The sequence below is a fragment of the Epinephelus fuscoguttatus genome, linkage group LG24, assembly GCF_011397635.1.
Source record: "Epinephelus fuscoguttatus linkage group LG24, E.fuscoguttatus.final_Chr_v1".
Classification (NCBI taxonomy): Eukaryota; Metazoa; Chordata; class Actinopteri; order Perciformes; family Serranidae; genus Epinephelus; species Epinephelus fuscoguttatus.
The window spans coordinates 2,781,952-2,803,903 of NC_064775.1; the positions used below are offsets into that span (position 1 = coordinate 2,781,952).

At 43.4% G+C, this 21,952-nt stretch overlaps 1 protein-coding gene across 4 annotated transcripts in view; it reads right to left on the reverse strand.

The window, feature by feature from the left end:
• The window catches only part of glsa (glutaminase a), a 37,145-nt gene extending 17,035 nt beyond the window's left edge, over positions 1-20,110 (reverse strand). Inside the window, exons 1-7 of one of the 4 annotated variants that reach the window (XM_049569750.1) lie at positions 19,703-20,110; positions 9,721-9,811; positions 7,965-8,083; positions 5,338-5,467; positions 5,167-5,246; positions 4,848-5,011; positions 2,994-3,052 (exon numbers count right to left, since the gene is read on the reverse strand). In XM_049569750.1, the coding sequence (XP_049425707.1) occupies positions 2,994-3,052; positions 4,848-5,011; positions 5,167-5,246; positions 5,338-5,467; positions 7,965-8,083; positions 9,721-9,811; positions 19,703-19,965 (906 nt within the window). In that variant the 5' untranslated portion in view covers positions 19,966-20,110. The other 3 variants (XM_049569749.1, XM_049569752.1, XM_049569751.1) reach the window with 3 other exon arrangements.
• Positions 20,111-21,952: the final 1,842 nt, after the last annotated feature.

Sequence of the window (21,952 nt, forward strand, 5' to 3'; positions counted from 1 at the left end):
AGTTTGGGAGAATGCAGGTGAAGAGTATAAAAGCCACATTGAGACATTCATAAACAGCCATGTGAAGGCTAAAAGCTTGTCACAAATCCAGACCAAAGAAGAGGGGGAAAATAATTAAAAAAGGAAAAAATTACCAACGTCATTGACCTGTTGCTGTGGTCATAATTTCCCAAAGATCCTAATGCTGTAAAATATGCAACAACACATAAAACCACACAACGAGCCTTGAAAAGGTACATTGCACATGAGTGTATCTGAAGTGTAGAGCGAGAGTCAGAGAGAGGAGGAGGAGGGGAGGGGAGGACGCATGCATGCACACAACCTGGTTTTATTATTCCGATCAATGGATACAATCAATCTGCAGCTACTGAGACCTAAACAGGGATTGGTTGGATCGGACCAACAGGAGAACTGTTTTCAGATCACACAGGAATGACAATCATTCCCAAATGATGTGAACACAACAAAGGATGATGTCAACAGCTGCTCTGAGGCGTTTGGACTTGAGTTGGGTTAACTAATCAACACCTCATTGTGTCACTACAAATCAAAAACAAGGACAACAACAGAATTGTATGGATTCCTGAGCATAAATGAAAAGCTAACAGGCTAACATCTGTTATTGAAGCTGGGGTAGGCAGTTTGATTCTGGCGTCACTGGGCAAAACTCGACTCCTGCACCTCCTAAAGGCTCACAGCTGCAGCTACAAGTTTATGTTTATGTCGCTAACGTTAGCTAGAACCTCGAATCACAGTGTGCTTTCCGCCTCACTCCCCACCACTGCAGACCACCTCCCGCCGGTTCAGAAAACTTTCTGTTGCTGCGGTTACACAGAATAGACATGATGCTGGCCAAATTTGAGCCACTAAAGCTGCCGACCGAATGTCCCGGGGAAGCAGCCCACAGCGGTGGAGAGTGAGGCTGAGGGACTGTGGGGTGGCTAGCTCGCTACTTTTTAGCCCTTTTTAAACAGGAGTTGTGCAAATGTGCAGGAAAGCCCAATCAGTCTTTTTTCAGCATTGGCAGTATAAAAACAAAATCAGGGAGTGCAGCAAAATGCTGCCTACCTACTTTTGTTTATACAGAATGTGCCTTTTTCGGGGCAATGGGGGGCGTGAGCAAGTAACAAAACGTGTAGCTCAGCGTGTGACGTAAACAGTGACGTGGGAGGGAAGCCGCGGCTGGTCAGTCCTTCTGTGATTCTCTCATAAGTCGTTCTTCACCGTCCCCGTCATCTGACGGTTAATGGCCTCTTCGTTTGCGAGGACAAGGAGGGCGCGCAATTCCTTGTCTCCTCAGTTGCTCATCTTTACAGTGTCTGTCAGGTTTGTGTTTCCCTCTTGCTACTAGCTGCTCGCTAATTCCTGCTATCAGCTGTTTCCTGTTTATCCACTACCAGTGGCTCGCACGTGCGGCGTCATCAACAGCTCCTCCCACAAGTCATCAACAGCTCCTCCCGTTGCAGAAGGCCGCCTTGTTCTGTTTAAACTAAAGGGTTCCACCAATATGTCTACCCTACGAGGCGGAAAATTGGGCACCTCGGATCAACTCGCCAATCCAGCTCTGTGTGTCTAAACGCTCGCAACTTGCCGGCAAAACGGCCCAACATTCGCGGAAAATCTGGCAGTGTAAAAGGAGCTATTGTCTCATTTGTGGTCTGATAAACGGAGAGCGGAGCGAGGAGGGGCTGAGCTGGTGAATTTATGATCCAGACGTCCGATGACTGAAATCCATCATCTAGTTAAAACATCTAGTTGAAAAACGACCAAGACCTGAAGCATGTTTTCTAAAAATGTGGCGTAAAACTGGATAAAAAGTCGCTTTATGAAGCTTCTGGCAGACAATCACCACTCTGACACATGATGTCACTGACAGGCGATGACAGCCAAATGAAACAGACACTCTTCTTGATTAAAATTACAGATTCTTGAAGCAGTGTCTCAGAGATGGAGATAAAAGCTTTCTTTAAGCTAAAGGCTCACGGCTGTGGCCTCTAGCTAACGTTAGCTAGAGCCTCGAATCACACTGTATCTTCCACCTCACTCCTGCTGCTACAGAGCACCTTGCCAGGAGGAGAGCGGGCAGCAACCGGAATCCTGATAGATCAGTAAACGTTCTTTAGTTCAACCCGGCGCTGAGGTCTATTTCCTCCCAGGGAAGCAGTCCACGACGGTGGGGAGCGAGGCGGAGGGACTGTGAGGTGGCTGAGGACTATATGCTCTTCCAGATTCCTGCCTACCCCGGCTGCAACTCTTGAAATATATTTGGCTGTAGCTTTTCAACGAGTCCCTGAGATTGCTGAGAGACGGTGTATGTGTTGCTCTCCTGGTTTATGTCCTGTGACATGCAGCAGATCCTACATCGCTTCATTTACACATGAATGAAAAGTGCCGTTCAGCCGTTGCACTCGGGTCTTAAAGGACTCTAAATGTGTCCAGAGACAGTTTCTGAGGAGAGGCAGGTCGGATTCATCATAATTAAACTGCTCCTCATCCTGCAGGGACACCTCCTGATCTCAGGTCAGCCACTCAGGGTTTTAATTTAAATCAGCAGCTGGAGCTCTGGTGTGTCTGACAGAGTGTGTGTGAGGGTCGGAGGAAAGAGCAGTGGGCCATGCTGGTCTCCATCTCCACTTCCGCCCATTCTCTAAACTCTGTCTGTGTGCTGGATATCCGAGCGATGCTGCTTTCGACCAAATCCCCTTTCAGCGTGATTATCTATAACCTTAATCTCCCTCGTGTTCCCTAATCTGGAGGAAACACGTTCTCCAGACGATTATAATTCTGTTTCATACACTTCCTCTCAGGACACGACTTTTTAGCTGCAGTTAGAAGTTCAGGAAATGAAAACCACTCACAATCTGTAATCATTTTAACAACATAAAACTCTTTTCTGAAACTCTTAAATCAGCTAAAAACTTCTGTGTTTGAGCCGATCAGTTTCTGAACAAATGTTGTGAAGCATTCATGAGAGGTGTGTGAACGCAGCTTACCTTGATGAGGGAGGTACAGACAATAGCTCCAGCATTAACCATGGGGTTGTGCGGCTTATCTGCAGGAGAGGAAACACAATTTTTATTTTTTTAAATATATTTTTATACACTAATATATAAATTATTAATTCAGATTTATTTAATTTAATTGACAATTAGTATGACTTTTGTTTTATTATTTTATACTGTATTACTTCATTTTTATTTTATTATTATTATATAACTTATATTTCATAATTGTACATTTTTATTTTTTTAATTATTATATTACTTTCATTATAATTACTTTATTTCATCATTTTATATTTTATTTTTTATTTTATATTTATTCTATTATTATCATTTGTTTTTTGTAGTTTTATATTTTTATTATGTTATTTATATTTTATATTATTAACACTGATATTATCATTATTATTAGTATTACGTTGATTTAAGTATTTTATTTTTATAATTTTATTCTTATTGTATCACTGTAATTATAATTGTATTACTTATATTTAATAGATTTACATTTTTATTATTTTATTATTATAATAATTACTTTTATTTTATCGTTTTATATTTTTATATATCTTAAAATTTCCGGTATTTTATATTTATTCTATTATTATTATTATTATTATTATTATTATTGTTATTATTACTTTAATTTTTGATTTAGATTTTTATCAATTTAATCTTATTTTATCATAATAATAATTATTATTATATTATATTACTTATATTTTTACATTGTTATTGCAAGTTATTTTTATTATCATAATTACTTTCATTTTATCATTTTATATATTTTCCAGTATTTTATATTTATGCTGTCATTATTATTAATATTTGTTTTTATAGTTTAATTTTGTTATTTTTATGTTTTATTATTATAGTATTACTTTGTTATTATCACTTACATTACTTGACTGTATTATTATTATTATTATTATTATTATTATTATTATGTGTTTATTTATTTTGACTGTGTGAAGCCTTTTACAGAAACAGAAAACAAACAACACAAATTAATTTAGAAATAACACATATTCATGAAAGCAAATAAATAAATAAAATGCTTAAAGTAAAGACAGGAAGTTCAGGAACGTTTTTACACCGGAGGTCAAAACACTGCAGAATAATCCACTGAGTGAACATCAGCCTAACGAGGTGTGTGACTGCACAACATCATGACAGCACACACACACACACACACACACACACACACAGAAACTAAAACACAGTGTGTGCAGTGTGTTTTAATCCTCTCATGAAACAGAACAGGACAATGTTTGGAAAAAAAATCATCTAAAAATAAACAGCTGGATTATTTCCGCTGCCGGGGAGTAATCTGCTCTGTTAGATCACAACGACAGGAAACCAGGAAACTTTCTCACACCAGCTTCCTGTCAGGAACAATCTGGTGTCTAAGTTTATGAACCAGTGACTTCAGCTGAACATTTAAATGGAGTCTGGTGGGTTTGGTGATTTGGTTAAACAAAAAGTAGAAATCTTTAAAGCCTGAACGCTCACAGCTCCTCGGTGCGTCTCAGACGTCTGTGGCTGAGCTGCGCACGTCATCCTCAACACTGAGTCTTTGTGGTGCTCGGCCCCGTCTGGTTCGTACACAGCCACGTGCCAGCAGCTCGTCTTCATCCAGGTTATGATGAGTCTCTGTTACACACTGGCCACTCTGTTTGATTCTGCTGCAACCTCTCATTAACTATTTACTACAGCGCCATGGCAACCAGGCCTGGAGACGGATCCTCTTACTGCGAGTACGTGAGTGTTGAGAGAAAGTTCAGCCACAGCTGGCTGAGTCACAACACGGTGTGTGTGTGTGTGTGTGTGTGTGTGTGTGTTCCTCACCTTCCTCGTTCAGGAAGAGCTTGTTGAACCGCAGGCCGCTGGGCTCTTTGCCGATGAAGCGGTGCACGTACTCTGTGCCGTGGTCGTGAACGGCGATGGCGTATTTCAGCGGCTTCACACAGGACTGCAGGCAGAAGGGAACCTTGGTGTCGCCCACAGTGTGCCTGAGACACACACACACACATTTGAGGAAGGGTTCATGCTCCCACGACAACCAACCAAGTGTAACCATAAGTGTGTTGACACTACTTTATTCTCATCACTGCAGATGAGGTGCAAACAGCAGCTCAACAGACATGAATAAACATTTGGACCTGACCTCTGTCCGTCCACGGTGCACAGGGCGACGGCCCACAGGTCCGGGCTGAAGCGGGCCAGCTGGGGAATGTAGTCGGCCACCTGCAGCATCACACCCCAAGGTTGTTACAGTTATCGCCTACTATTGACAGAGATGCTTGTGTTTGTGCGGTCGTCTGTCGCCGTCACTCACCTGCCCTCCTGACATGTTTTTGGCGTTCTCAAAGAGCTCGTCCATGTGGGCGCAGAAGGGCTGGAAGTCTGGGATGACGAACTTCTTCCTGAAGGCCTGGGTGAGCAGGACGATGTTGCTCTGGACACACCTGAGACAGGAGACAGGGCGACAGTGAGCCAGGAGTCAGGGAGCTGGGTAGTAATTTCTCCCAACAGTTAACACTTCAGACTTTGCCTCAAACTAATTATCACATTGGCTTTACGCTCTTCAGTGTGGTAAATCTTTGCTGGCTGAACTGGTCCCGTTCTTCACACACCAGCTGCCACTGAGACATCTGCTACTGGAGTCAGGTATCAAGTCATTAGCAGTGTTGTCTTTTGGGAGCCTGTTTGCTTTTCTGGCTCACTGCCTTTATTTCCACAGCGAAAATCTCCTGGTGACTTTTCTAAATGAGCACGTCGGGAGGATTTCTGCACCTTTGTTTAACCTCTTCCACTCTGAGGGGACGACGTCCTCAGCCAGGATCCCTGCAGCCTGTCTGGAGCGGGCTGACTTTTAAAGGAGTGAAGATACAAGTCAGGAATTCAGTGGAGCAACCATGCCATGCTAGCTTGTCGGGAAGGGGGCTAAAAAAACGCTCTCAAGTATGGCCAAGGTTGTCCCTTGTCACCAATCCTGTTTGTGACCTTCATGGACAGGATCTCAAGGCGCAGCCGGGGGGAGGAAGGGGTTCGGGTCCGGGTTGGGGGAGAGTTACTGCCTCAAGAGCTGGAGTTCAAGTATCTTTGGGTCTTGTTCACGAGTGAGGGTAGAACAGAGCGTGAGATGGATCGGTGGGTCGGTGCGGCTTCTGCAGTGATGCAGGCGCTGCGCCGGAAACCAAAGCTTTCGACTTACTGGTCCATCTACATCCCAACCCTCACCTATGGTCATGAACTGGGTAGTGACCGAAAGAATGAGATCGCGGATACAAACGGTGGAAATGAGTTTCCTCTGTGGGGTGTCTGGGCTCAGCCTTAGAGATAGGGTGAGGAGCTCGGAGTAGAGCCGCTGCTCGTTCGCATCAAAAGGGGTCAGTTGAGGTGGTTCAACATCTGATCAGGCGCCTCCTGTTAGAGGTGTTCCAGGCACGTCCCACTGGTAGGAGGCCCCGGGGCAGACCCAGAACATGCTGGAGGGATTATATATCTCATGTGGCCTGGGAACACCTCGGGGTCCTCCAGGAGGAGCTGGAAAACGTTGCCGGGAAGAGGGAGGTCTGGGGTGCTTTGCTCGGCCTGCTGCCCCCACGACCCGGCGGATGAAAATGGATGGATGGAAGTAAAGCGAAATTTTCTCTCACCTCAAGGCATCTGAATAAAAACAGGGTCTATGGGTACCCACAAGTCTCCTCTTCACAGTCATGTCCACTTCATGCTACTCACATGCAGTTTCACCTATTGTATTTAAATATTTCTGCACACTGGGGTCCCTAAACAGTCTTTAAATTACATAACCTGGGTCTGACTGTAAAGCTGAGCAGCCATTTCACTGCCTCCATTCCCTCTTAAAAGAGATAAAAATGGGTCTGCGGCAGGGAGGGGTGGAGCAGAGGAGGATAAAGAACTGTATCTGTGCTCAGATTCACACAGTGGAAATCTGCAGCAGCATATTTCCTGGTTTCCCTGTCTCATAATGATGAGATGACACTATAAAACACACACACGTCTACAGCACGCTCCTTCCTCCACCAACCTCCCTCCCAAATCCTGTCAGGTATTCCAGATTTGTATCCGAGTGCACCACAAGCAGTATGACTCATAATAAGGCGGTGTGGTAGCAGCTCTGCTCCTCTGGTAGCCGACAGATTTTGTGGCTCAGCTATCTCACTGCATCAAACCCTGTCTAATCCCTGTAGCATGGGATCCCTGTGGAGAAAACATGCTACACTCCACCGCCCGCTCACGTGCATCCCTCTGTGAGCCCCTGCTCTATAAATAAGCCCGGGGAGGAGCGGATGTGATGGATCCCAGCCAGGAGCGGTGGTGCTGGGGTCTGTTGGGTGAGGATACAGCTCCCTGGTGAGCCGCCATATACCCCACCTCTCGGCCAAGCTGTCAGCCGGCATCATTTCCTCTGGCAGGACACAGCAGCCCGGTTGTTTTGTTTTTTTAGCAGCTTGTGTATAAATGTTCTTAGATTACTATAACTCTGATTAATACTGACACTTCCTGTCTCAGTGCTGTAATAACGGACGGTTAGACGTGTAACAGTTGCCCTTTAAACAGAAGCAAAGACAAGCTGTTCATTATTTTCCCGCACGCTCACAGACACATTGATTTGACCTTTGGTGTGGGTTCGTGATTTCATTTCTGAGTTTCATAAAGGCTAAACTGATCACAGTTATTCCAGCGTCCTGTTTTCCTCCCAGCAGTCGTGCTCTTGACTGAATCCAACCTCAACAAGAAGCAGATGACAAACTGAGGAGTGATGAATAATTAATGTCGTGCAGTGACCTTATTCTGCTGCAGGGGAGTGCAGAGGACTCTGACCGCCATTAACAATTCTGATGATAGACTCTGATGAAAGATTGATGCTGTTAATAACGCTGGAACCGACCAAAAACAACTTCCAAACACCTGCGACGTCTGTAATCCAAAACTTACTTTTTGAAGAGGTGTCGGTCCAGTGCTCCATCAGAGGTCGTCTTCAAGGTTACCTTCAGCATCTCCATACATTCTTTCAGCCGGGGGTCTCCCGTGCGAAGCCCCGTGGCTTTAAGAGCCTGCACAGAGGGGAGAGGAGGGGGAACATCATGATTAAGACAGCCCGACAACAAATCAATAAGCCTACGAGCCGTGAGCTGAGGGGCAGAACAAGAGGAGTCACCCTGCTCATAATTCAACCAGAGAGAGATCTACAAGGAGCAGCTGCTGTTTAATGACCCGCAACACTCACGTCTGTTTATCTGCCGTAAATCCTACAGCCTGGGTCCATTTATTTATTTGTAAGTTTTGAGAATTAGCACCTTGTGGTTGTATGCCTCTGTGAACCAGTCAAGTTTCTCTTATAGTTTCCATCCATGCCAGTGAAAACATGGACACTTCACACACAGAAGATCTATATGACGCTGAATAATGGCCAGAAAAGTGTTTTGTGCAGAACATTATGATGTCACAGTGAAGTTGACCTTTGACCTTTTGGATAGAAAATGTCATCACTTCATCGTTTCAACCTATTAGGGTTATGTGCAAAATTTGGTCATGATTAGCACATAAATTCTAGAGTTATGGCCGAAAACATGTTTTGTGGGGTCACAGTGACATTTGACCACTAAAGTCTACTCATCTCACTGTTGAGTCCAAGTGGACATTTGTGCCAAATTTGAAAAAAATCATTTAAGGTGTTTCTGAGATATTGTGTTCACGAGAATGTATTGGGTGGGGTCACAGTGACCTCCATCCTTAATCACTTCATCCGTGACTCAAAGTGGATGTTTGCGCCAAATTTGAAGAAATTCCCTCTAGGTGTTCTTGAGGTAACACATTCCACGATAACACAGACCATAAAAGTGTTATCAGTTCATTGTTGATTCCAGTTGTATGTTTGTGCCAAATTTAAGGAAATTCCCTCAGAGTGTTCTTGTGACAGTGCCTTCAACAAGTATAAAATTGATGCAAGGTCACACTGACCTTGACCTTTAACCACCAAATTCTAATGATTTCATTGTTGCATTTAAATCGATCGCAAAATTTAAAGAAATTCCTCAAAGGTGTTCTTGAGATATTGCGTTCGTGAAAATGCGACAGATGTGGTCACAGTGACCTTTACCTTTGACCACCATATTGTAATTCATTTGTCCTTGACACAAAGTGGACGTTTGTGCCAGATTTGAAGACATTCCTGCAAGATGTTCCTTGAGATATTGCGTTCTCGAGAATAAGATAGATGCAAGGTCAAAATGACCTTGACCTTTGACCTCTTCAAAATCTGAAATCAGCTCAGCGTTGAGTCTAAGTGGATGTTTGTGCCAAACCAGCAGAAATTCCCTCAAGGTGTTCTTGAGGTATTGTGCTCACGACAAGAGGAAGGAGGGACGGACAATCCGAAAACATGACTCATCAGTTCGATCAATCAGTTCATTGATCATTCCGGGTGAACGTTTGTGCCAAATTTGAAGAAATCCCCTTCCGGTGTTTTTGAGATATCGCCAACACGAGAATAAAATGGATGCAAGGTGACAGTGATCTTTAACCACCAAATTCTAATCATTTCATTGTTGAGTCTAAGAAGACGTTTGTGCCAAACCAATGCAAATTCCCTCAGGGTGTTATTGAGATATGGCATGTATGGCGGACAACCCGTTTACATGACTGATATGAATCATCTGAAACATAAACCCGTTGGACCCGGAGGACTCACTGTGGTGAATTTGTGTGCTGGGATTTTTTCCTGGCCCTCTGCAATGGTGTAGAAGAGCAGGTCCTCCAGGCTGGGCAGGATGCCTGCCTTCCTTCTCCTACAGGAAAGAAAAATACAAACACACAGACGGGAAAGTGAGAAAAATAACTCGGCAGTGAGGCCTGTCGAGGTGGAAACATGGAGGGGGACTGCAGCGGAGGGAGGAGGACAAAAAGCTTATTGACTGCAAGGAGAAGCAGTGAGTAAGAACTGTAATACTGTACTGGAAAACACTACCTTACACTGACCTCAGGTCAGTATTATAACCTCCACAAGTTAACATGCTGCCATAAGGCCACTGTAATGTAAACTGTTAACTGTGTACTGTACTCGAACACCAGCCAGGAATGTCTCTGTATAGATTACGCTCATCAGGAATAAACCCCAAACCCTCTGACCCAGAATGACAATCCTTATTTGGCATTTATTTAGCCCATTTTTTCTAAATCGTGGGCAGCCGCAAGCAAAGGCCAGAAAAACGGCAAATATTTCATGACGCAGTCTGATAAAGACGGTGCCTTACAGGCATCTCTGTCCACGCTGCATGTGTGAGGGTCAGTGTCGGAGCAGCTCAGCCAAATGAAAGCACAGTGTGTGAACTGTGATGACTGGGCCTCGACTGTTGCAGCTGTGACGTGGAAGCCTGCCAACGCTCTTTGCACATTGCTGCCATGTGGCTCGGCGGCTGGAAGCAGGCTGAGAGACGACTAGCCGCCTCCCACTCAGTGACAGTACAGTCTCCATGAAACTCCCCCTGAGATCACACCCCTGGATACAGGATCACAGCGTCCCAGCAAAGACTTTAAGTCTGTGAATCCAACAAGCTGTGAGGCCGGGTAATGCCGTTTCAAATGACCCTGTTTTCACGACTTTATGGGGACAACAATTTTTGAAACTAGTCCAGCACTGAGCGGCAGAACGGGCTGGAATGTACCCACTCAGGGCATGTTTGCACCGTCAAGTTACGTCGAATAAAAGTGCCTCTTTTTGTCACTGACAGGCTCAGATTGTTAGTATGAGTCTCTGACAACATTATAGAAAGGATCCCAACAGAGATAGACCTTTATGTTAAAGAGTAAGATGCTTTGTTGTTAAACCAGCAACAGCCACGGAGATAGACCTTTTAAAAATGGTCTATCTCTGTGGGGATCCTCTCCATAATGTTGTCAGACACTTTTATTAACAATCTGAGCCTGTCAGTGACAAAACAAACACTTTTAGTGGACATAAATCGAGAGTGCAAGAATGCCCCAAGTTGTTACATTGCAGCTGGTTTCCTGTCTGCTGGCTGCAGTGTTCTCGCTCAATACTGGACCAGTTTCAAAAGTTAGATGTTTGCATTACACCCACTCTTTGTCCTGTAATTTGCAGCTGCAGTAACTTTGGTTCCCCATGGTTAAATACACTGATGCTCTCTATGATCTAGTTCTACGGCCTGGCTGGTGTTCTCAGCAGCACTTCCACACCGAGTCGTCTCTGGGAGGAAAGTTAGTAGCGTGTCAGGAGGCAGACGGGGCGACGAGCTCACAGCAGGCTCTCTGCTATGATTCATATCAACACCAAATTGGATTTGCGCAAAGCTCTGGGTGCCCAGGCGCTCTCTGTCCCTGCAATGCATCATGGGGCACTGGGCTGTGTGCTAGGAGAGGATGTCTAAAGGTAAAGCTTTAGTCGGCAGGTGGCTCCTCGCGGCTGCCAGCCAGATATAAAGCTGAGTTTGGACCCTTTGAGACATGAGAGCAGAAATCTAGCAGTTTGTCCGACTCGGCGGCGACAGGGTTTCCTCTGGGTTTATTCAGCAGCAGGGAGCCATCAGGAAATTATAATCCCCGACGGAGATAAACCGACAATAGACTGTGAAGAGCCACATTTGCTATTTGACAAATTAACTGACACTTAACCATCTTTATGTAGAACATCTGTGCTTAAATTGAGATATGAGAACGTCGTGATCTTAGTGTCAACAAATCCCATCAGCAGACCAGAACCAACACACAACTTGTTAGCAGGACCAGTTTTAAAACGGGTTTTGGTCTTTTTATGGGATTCCTTGACAACAACAAGTCTCACCAGCCTTATCCTTTAGAGCAGGGACACTCGACTTGCTTTGCCCGGGGGCCACGTTATCTGAAATGATGGAGCACAGCTGTGTTGCTGTCGGACCCTGGTCTGAGCTGAACCGATGCTACGTCATGATTCGCAAGTCTTCGTCCAGGGTGTGGACTTAGGGAAGGCTCATGATTCGCAAGTCTTCGTCCAGGGTGTGGACTTAGGGAAGGGTCCATTATACGGTTTAAGCTCGTACACCGGACCGGCCAGTGTCAATCAATTTACTTTTATTGTGAATTTGAAAATGATGGGTCACACTGCTCCCGGCTGTAAGCTGAGTATCTCTGCTTTAGAGTACGTCACAATTAATCCCATAAACCTGAGGGCTCACCATTTTCCTGGACCACGCTGCTGCACAATAACACAGAGGAAACACTGGGGCCAAGTCTTTATAGTCCATTTAAACAACATTATCTGTACTGACGGCTCCACTCAGAGTCAGAAAGTCTGGAATTCTCTGCGGGAAAACTGTGATTACAGGGGTCGAGGTCGGTTCCAGTTTTCCAGCTGGGAAACAAACAAAATAAAATCCCAAATGCTGAGAGTGAAAACTGGGCCTATGTTAACATTTTAAAGTCTTAAATTGAGATTCAGACTTGAAACGAGATTCATCCAAACAGGAAATCTGAATTCCCGACTTTCCAACTCGTGTGTGGAACGCAGCGTCAATATGCAGTTAAAATCATTCTCATGCGCTCCGGATAAGCATGTAGTCGTGTCCTTAAAAACCAGGCAACTTTGTCATTGCTTGTTGGCGTGGTCTGACCTCATTAATGAAGGCTGATGTCTGCTTGTGAGGAAGGAATACACATCAGAGAGTGTGTGTGTAGGGGAGGGAGGAGGAGGGATGAAGGTGAGGTAGAGGTAGAGGGGGGAGGGGATTCAAGCGCAGCCGCTGGGAGGAAGTGAGGTCATTTCAAGGGAAAAGCGGTTGTCGGCTTTCCGCAGAAAACCTCTACATCTACTGGAAGAGACTAAAACTTAAATGAAAAAAACTGAAACATACTTACAAATGCAAAGCAAGCAGATCAACAACAGGGAGAGAGTGTGCAGAGGGAAGAATATTGCATTAGTGACAGTGATAATGACATTTGAACACATCAGCACAGCACTGCAACAATCAGCACTGAATACATGTACACAAATAATCAACACACAAGTATGAATACTGGTTCATCCATGACACAGTTCCTTTGGCATGGTGATGCGGTTGATGGGTGCAGCTCAGCAGAAAGAAAATATTAGACTGATTTTAATGAAATATAATTGAAGGCAGAGTGAGTCCTTGTTTGGTTAATGAGGCCTGTGAGGTTTCACCTCTGGGAGCATCACCGCCACAGGGTTGGAGCTGAAGGCCACTGGAACATCTGGATGGTCTCATTAATCCACCTCAGCTGCTCTCATTAGCGCTCTGGCTTCTCTCTCCGTGTTTCTAAAGGTCAGCTGTGATTCGACGAACACAGTTTATCCAGAAAGGTGTAACCAACTCGTTGCTGCTGCTCTGAGACATTAGCCCCTTTTACACTGCCAGATTTTTGGCGAACGTTGGGCCATTTTGCCGGCAAGCTGCAAGCGTTTAGACACACAGAGCTGGATTGGCGAGTTGAGCCTCGTAGGGTAGACATATTGGTGGAGCCCTTTTGGTTTAAACAGACTGAGGCGGCCTTCTGCTACAGGAGGGGCTGTTGATGACTTGTGGGAGGAGCTGCTGACGATGCTACACGTGCGAGCCACTGGCGGTGGATAAACAGGAAACAGCTGATAGCAGGAATTAGCGAGCAGCTAGTAGCAAGAGGGAAACACAAACCTGACAGACACTGTAAAGACGAGCAACTGGGGAGACAAGGAATTGTGCGCCCTCCTTGTCCTCGCAAACGAAGAGGCCATTAACCGTCAGATGACGGGGACAGCGAAGAACGGGCTGACTTACGAGAGAATCACCGAAGGACTGACCAGCCGCGGCTTCCCTCCCACGTCACTGTTTACGTCACACGCTGAGCTACACGTTTTGTTACTTGCTCACGCCCCCCATTGCCCCGAAAAAGGCACATTCTGTATAAACAAAAGTAGGTAGGCGGCATTTTGCTGCACTCCCCGATTTTGTTTTTATACTGCCAACGCTGAAAAAAGACTGATTGGGCTTTCCTGCAGATTTGCATATCAAGGCTTTAGAGTTTTGGGTCTCAATCAGCGAAAGACCAAACGTTCATTGACCAGAAAGGTCATTAGTCGGCAATATTTCACTGGTCGCTTAGTCGCAAAAAAAAAAAAAAAAAAAGTGAACTCTGTTAGGAGCTGCGCCTTGTCAAAATAAATCAAAACCTACATGACTGGACCATGTGGGACTTTAATTTTAAAGGACAGACACAGGAAGTGGCCACCCATTGATTTCCAGGGTTGGTAGGACTGCAGGAAGACGTTACCTGGGACTTGGGGAAGTTCTTCTGGGCTTTTTCTACCATATTTTCTCACATTTTAAAGACGATTAATAGAGAAAGGGATTGAACAAACCTGTCGCTTTGGTTTCGAATTAAAGGATGGACCTTACGATTGGCTTCCCTGACGTTTGAATGGAAGCTTAAACGGCGCTGAGGCGTAGCTGAGGGTAACGTTTATTGTTTTCAGAAGATGTTCCCAACGACTAATTCACCAGCTGTCTAAATACAAGTTTGAACTCAAACTAGTCGACTAGAAAAGAGTCCAAATTGAGCACATGTCAATTTAGGCTGTCATCTTGACAATGATAATGTAGACGTATAAACCAAACTACTTGTCAAACGTCCCCCTCTTCTGTATCTCATCGACCAGACACACTTAAGACACACTCACACTGACAGGCCATGGCGGTCTCTGTCTGCTGTGTTTATCTGACCCGGTCGATGGGGCTGGTTTCACTGCCTCACAGATGTCATGACAAATTGGCGTGGAGGGTGGAGCGCAGACATTAAAGCGGCAGCGTTGAGAGGCGGCGCTGCACAAATCAATCCGTGCGAGTGACTCATCTGCTCCTGGAGGCGCTGACAACTGCCGGGCAGCGCGCCAACATCCAGGCCTTGGTGCAAAAAAAAAAACGGAGGAGAAACGATGTGGGCGGGATAAGCTCCCCTGCATTACAAACATTTTTAACCCCTTATTAGCCGGAGCACAGCCTGGGGACCCTGGTAACCAGACTGGAGTGGAGGCTGAGTGCTGCTGGGGCCCCGGGGACTTGAAACAACACGCTGTGTATATTATATCCAGCAGACTGAATCATGTGGTGGTGACCTGATTTACTGACTCTTAACCAGGGTCTTCATGTCTGGGTGAATGTAGACCATGGTTCATCTCTGGATTATTTTTTGATGAGTCATTAGTAGTGAAAAATGGCCCTAATGTCATCACACACTTTTAGTTTAATTTTTGCTGCAACAACTTCTACATTTGTGACTATTTTAGCTTCAATACTCGGGGTCAAAGAAAACTATCCAACAAATCCCAAACCTGAATAAACAGGTGTTTCAATGTGCTTTTCATTCACAAACAAATCCACATTACAATCTGCCTTACAGGCCGATAATGACAGACTTCCTCAGCAGCAGACAAAGTGCTGTCGTGCTTACTCACTCCGTCTAAACGCAGCCTGTTGACGACTTCTTTAACACAACGAGCCGAGGCCTCGCTCAAACTCAAATTAGCCTCCGGGGGGAAACAAGATGTTGCTGACGACCACTCAGCTGAGCAAAGTGACTGCCTAAACATGGCCGACAGCTCCGGCAAATTGCCCGTGAATGGAAAAAAATGGGACGGCGTCGGGCTACGGGGGCAATGAGGCGTTTTATTGCCATGAAAACACTCTGATGGGAGGGTGCAGGCTGGTGTGGTGGCTGGTCGCACAGCTGCTGTCAGTGTTTAAGGCAAGACGAACCGATCTTTATTTTAAAACTGGGGCGGGTGGTTTTTTAGTTTACATATCACCTTGGGTTCGTCCTTCACCTTCTCAAAATGATCCCACACTTTGGATTTCCTGCCCAACTGTCCAGACTGTCCAGTATCTGCGACGAAGACGATGAAGCACATCCTCAGCAGCATGCCGAGGCCCCAGTCATCACTCTCAGTGTTTGCAGACACTCCAGGCACATTTACATCTCATTAAAACTAAACACACATCGCACTGGATGCTGCCGGCATACGAATGCAGCCACAGACCCACCAGGGCCAGTGACATCATCAATAAACTGTCAGGGAAGTATTGGAGATTTGGTTGGGAAATTTCATGCTGCCAAAGTAAATATTGAGACTTTCTCAGCCAGACGTGGAGCCAGCAGTCGGATTTTAACAGGCCAATATGTAAATTGCACAGAAAGCTATCAGAGCTGAGATGATCAGCTGATATACTGATTATTTGACAGAAAATCATTTGTAAAAGCAAAAATACAGCTTCTTAAACAGGAGGATTTGCTGCTTTTCTTTATCTTACATTAAATTAAACTGGATATTTGGCAGGCTTGGACTGGAAGTTACATTTTAAAATATCTTTAACAGGCATGTTTTTAAACTATTTTATGATAAAATAGTCAGCATTAATCACTCATGAAAATAATAAAGTAACACCCCTACATTCTGTTGAAGTATTTAAGCATTACTGTGGTGTTACTGCCATTTTTTGTTTATCAATTTTGTTGATTGGCTGCTTGTTTTAGTCACTGTAAGTTATAAAAATATCATATTCACATATTACAGATGCAGCACTTTGCTGTTAAATGTTAAATAGCCTCTCAAGCCTCCACAAAAATAGCATTTTAAGTCTTGTGTGTGATTTATCTTGGCTAATTTATACAATGTAAAATGCCATAGGCTTGTGCTAATAACGTTAGCATGTTGTATTTGTTCGGAAAACGACAGTTGTTTTGTCAGTGAATCTTCTGAGTTGTAATGGAGCCGAATTATCTAACGTTATCTTTGTTAAATGTTGCTGTTGTCCCTGGTTTTATGAGTAGAAGAAAAGTCCACTAGCTGCTAGGCTAATTTATACAAAGTAAAATGCCATAGGCTTGTGCTGATAACGTTAGCATATTGTATTTGTGGGGAAAACGACAGTTGTTTTGTCGGTGAATCTTCTGAGCTGTAATGGAGCCGAATTATGTAACGTTATCTTTGTTAAACATTGCTGTTGTCCCTGGTTTTATGAGTAGAAGAAAAGTCCGCTAGCTGCTAGGCTAATTTATACAATGTAAAATGCCATAGGCTTGTGCTAATAACATTAGCATGCTGTATTTGTTCGGAAAACGACAGTTGTTTTGTCGGTGAATCTTCTGAGTTGTAATGGAGCCAAATTATGTAATGTTACCTTTGTTAAATGTTGCTGTTGTCCCTGGTTTTATAGTCGAACAACGAGGTGCTTTAAGATGTATCATGGGAAACGTAGTTTCCAGTGTTTTTAGTGGATTTTTGGAGCTATTTGAGAAGGTGAATGTTAAGTTTTTAACCTTGCCCTCGCACGCACTGGACGCATCACGCTGCAGCTCGTCAACAGACGACCACGCAAAGGCAAAGTTATTACTACTTTTACTGAAAGATCTGTTCTTCCTCTGCCTCCACGTTAGCTTAAAATCATGTCGAGACAGCCCCGGGTTAAGATTTTAAATGAGGCAAATGAGTAGGGTTAACTTGGGTTTATACTTCTGCATTGAAGCTACGCCATACCTAAAGTGTAGGCTCTTCGATGATGCCCACCCTCCACCACAGCCAGACGTGACCTCCCAACGAATGTAGCTATGTGTCGTGTATCTCTGTATACTGAAACGATTTCCCTCAGTGGAAGCTTTTATTTAATTTCACTGACAAGAAACAATAAATTGAAAAGACATTAAATCCTCCACATAAATGGCATTTATGTGTGTGATTTATCCTGGCTTCATATGAGTAGAAGAAAAGTCTGCTAGCCGCTGGGCTAATTTATACAATGTAAAATGCCATAGGCTTGTGCTAATAACGTTAGCATGTTGTATTTGTGGGGAAAATGTGTCCAGATAAAGACAAGTGTTTGTCTGTGAATGCTGCGAGTTATAGTGAAGCTGATTTGTGTACTTGTGTTTGAAACTGTCTCTATTAAGCCATGTTTAATGTGTGTTTAATGTGTGTTCAATGTGTGTTTTGAAACAACTAAACTTTACAGCACTTCGCAGGATTCTTTCCATAATGTTGTTAGACAGTCATAATAACAATCTGTGCCTATGAAGGCCCTGGAACATTTAGCCAACGGTCTGACAATGCTCAATGTTTGGCTGTCGGTGAGCGTCTGTGGCCTTACTCGGTGTGTCATTTCCCGCATCATCAGCTTTATTCAGCCTATTCAACGTGTTGAATCGGTGCTGCCGGAGCCTGTCGTTGAATAAAATCACTCTGATTGTCAGTTCAGCTCAAGGCACGAGAGGAGAAACAGAAGTGAGGAAAGTAAACAAGAAGTGAAACCAGAACAAACTTGTGTTGTGTTGTTAATGTGTTAACTGCTAACTAGCGTCAAGACGGTCTTCCAGTTTCCTTTATCACATGACGAACACAGACTGCTGCCATTTGCTGGTGTGGACTTATTTCTTGTCACACAGGTGCAGAGCGTACGTGGCAGCGAGCAGTGCAAACGTTCTCCAAGCCCCCAGAACATCCAACGAACCATCAGATCATCGTCTTAATTGCTGTCGGTGGGTTTTAAGTGGACTCGGGGAGGCTTCGTCACCCTGTGGTGGTGATGTTATGGCGTTATCAGCCACGAGAAGCTTTTAACCTGCGTCCTGTCTGTCACTACGAGGACTCTCATCCTCTCCTCTCTATCAGCGCTCACTAATTACCATGAACCATCGCCTCTGTCACTACATCACAGCAGATAATTACTGATACTGACCATGCTGTGCTCGGTAACTCATTCAGAACATTATGTGATTGCATATCTTTATGTTACGCTGGATGGAAATCTCTGTGGTTAGGGGACTTGATACCTAAAGATAAACACATTACACTCATAGGTGTGGGTTGCCTCTCTGGATGCAGTCATGCCTGACCTTCATTAGACATTGAGTAGAGGCTGCATGGTGCACGAAGCTGCACACACATATGTGTATACTGTCAGGAGGCATGAGGAGCCGGTGGCAGCAGGTTGACATGAAAGCTGCAGCTCCTGGTCACGACATGTGGCTGGCTGCACACCACATGCTTCCGTTTGACCTGTTTCCTACAGGGATGCTTGATCAGATGCTCCTCTCTCACAGGCCAACAATAACATTAAAAAACAACCTTTAATATAAATGCAATTAAACAATATCGTCAAACTTAAACAACGTGTCCGATAATGGAACTCGCTGCTCTTGGAGCTGCTTGGCTAGCAAACTCGCCCCGGGTGTCACGTTCACCGTGCCGTGGATGATGGTAGTGTCGCCGGTTGCTTGTGGCTGTCTCTCCCCTTCACTGCTCCCCTCACACAGTAGCCTCACACTCCTATTAGCTTAGCAGGCTAGCTAGTTCGTCCAGAAGAACAGCATTTGAGCTAGCTAGTTAGCCTGTGTGATGCGCGTGCCGAACTCCCCTGTAAATATCCACTATTTTAAATAACCCTCACTTGTGTACATTAAAAAAAACTGACCTAAATTAAAATAATGTATTATAAAGTTATATTAGAATCCACTCTTTAATTCGGCGTGTATTCTGTGCGTCAATATAGACGTATTTACGTAAAAACTAAACTTTTAGGAGTGGTGCCCAGTGTCTTCACAGGCTTCCACCGGCGGTTAACGCGACATTAAATACCCATTATTTTCTAAGAGGTTTGGCAGAGGGAGGAGCTAGTGGGGGTAACGGTACTCACTTCTCCGTCGATGAGTCCTTCCCAGCGGCTTCATTCTGTCCGTCCCCCTTGGAGCAGAAGCCTCTCACGCCGTGCCTCCTGGCGAGGTGCTGCGGCACAAACGCCCTCCCTCTGCCCGCTGATCTGCCATCCAAGCAGCCGGTGCTGAAGCAGGCGGCGGCGGCGGCGGCGGCAGGTGACGACTTAACTACACCTGTCAACGGACGCTTCAGCTGGGTCTGAAATAACTCCTTGAGCGCGACCGTTGACCGAAACTGTAACATCTCAACCCCGAGGAGGAGAAAGCGTGGCCGGTGTAAGTGCTGAGGAGCCGGGAGGAGAAACGAGGAGGACCGGAGGCGCTGTTAATAACGGACAGTGTCGGTTTTCGCTTCCGAGTAACGGTTTTACCGGTGACTCAACAACAGAACAGGCTCCTCCCACCTTTCACGCACCAAGAGTTTTGATTGGAGGATAATAACGCATATCTGCACCTGATTGGCTAAGAGGGCTGTCAATCATCATAACAGTGCGTCCCATTGATTTTCAATGACATCTCCATCACTGCCTCAATTAATCAACATTTAACAGTTAATTATTAATAAATAAATACTTTAGTAATGTTTTTAAGCCCCGTAACATTTTAAATAAGACTTAAAAGAACCAAAGCAACATTATATGAGCGTTTAGAGAAGAAACACCAGAGCAAAGCCCGTGACAGACACAACTAAGTGCTGTAATATTAATATAGTGGGTAGAAAATACAGAAAAGCACAATTATTATATTTATGGGCTATTAAATTACTATAAATTTCCATTGGATCATAACAATTATTTTGGCCTTTATGACACAGACAGACTTGTGTTGATATTGTTTGTGTGAGGAAAAATATAACAGAAAAAAGATCTGTAAACTCACCAGATCTGGAAATACACAAACAAAATCCACGTTAAAGAGATTCACAAATAAAAAACTGGATTCAAAAATATTTATTAAAAAGTTGTAAATGTTAAAAAAAAAAAAAACCATTTATGAATATTTTCCTATTATTTCTTAATAAATATAATCAACTTATTTGTCAGTATTCACAGATTTATTTATTTATTAATTTTTGGAACTTGTGTATTTTGCAGATCTGTTTTACATTTACAAATTCCTTAGTTAAAAAAATGTGAATATTGACAAATAAATTGATTATATTTATTAAGAAATAAATATGAAAATATTCATAAATGTTTTTTTTTTCAACATTTACAACTTTTGAATAAATACATTTGAATTCTTTTTTAATAGTTTACAAACTCAGTATACAGTCAGATTAAATGTTGAGGGAGCAGCTCCATGTCCTCATATCCTGTCCTGCGCTGACACCTCGTGGCTGATGGTGGTACTGCACATGTTCAGCCTGTGTCCTCAGCAGATGGCGTCCTGTCCTTCATCAAACAGCTACAGCACCAACTACTGGGAGAAACTATTCTGCATCAGTCCACAGACACCAGCAGCAGACTGACATGTAACCGACTATAATAAATTATAAAATAATTACAGCCACTTAAACACAGGCATGTCTACAACTTTGTTTTTATCTCTGGATGTATTTCACTGAGCTCTGACACTTCTATGCTGCTTTATACTGATAAATTGTGTAGTATTTTTCAATAGGAACCATTAATTAAATAATCTACCTTTGTATGGAGGATGGAAAATGACAGAAGTGTCAAAAATAAATAAATAACTAGATGCTTAAATAAAATCCACGTATAAATAAATAAATAAATAAATAAATGCAGGGATCAGGACCTCCTAAGTCGTTAACATGTGGATAAAAAATTACATAATAAATAAATAAATGTAGAAATAATTATGATGATATTTATTCAATTATGTCCTGTTTAATCATTAATCTTAATTATCTATTTTCTTATTTATATCTGTAATTATTTTTACATCTATTTATTTTTGTATTCATTTATTTATTCCTGCATTTATTTTTAATAATTTATTTATTTATTCATTTACACATTTATTCTTGTATCTAACTATTTCTATATTTATTCATACATTTATTTCTGTTTTTATTTATTCATTTATCCCTGCATTTATCTAAAAAGGACTTATTTTTTATTTATTTATCCTTGTATTTATCTAAAAATTTACTTATTTATTTATTTCTGTTTTTTATTTATTTATCCTTGTATTATCTATAAATTTACTCATTTATTTATTTCTGTTTTTATTTATTTATCCTTGTATTTATCTATAAATTTACT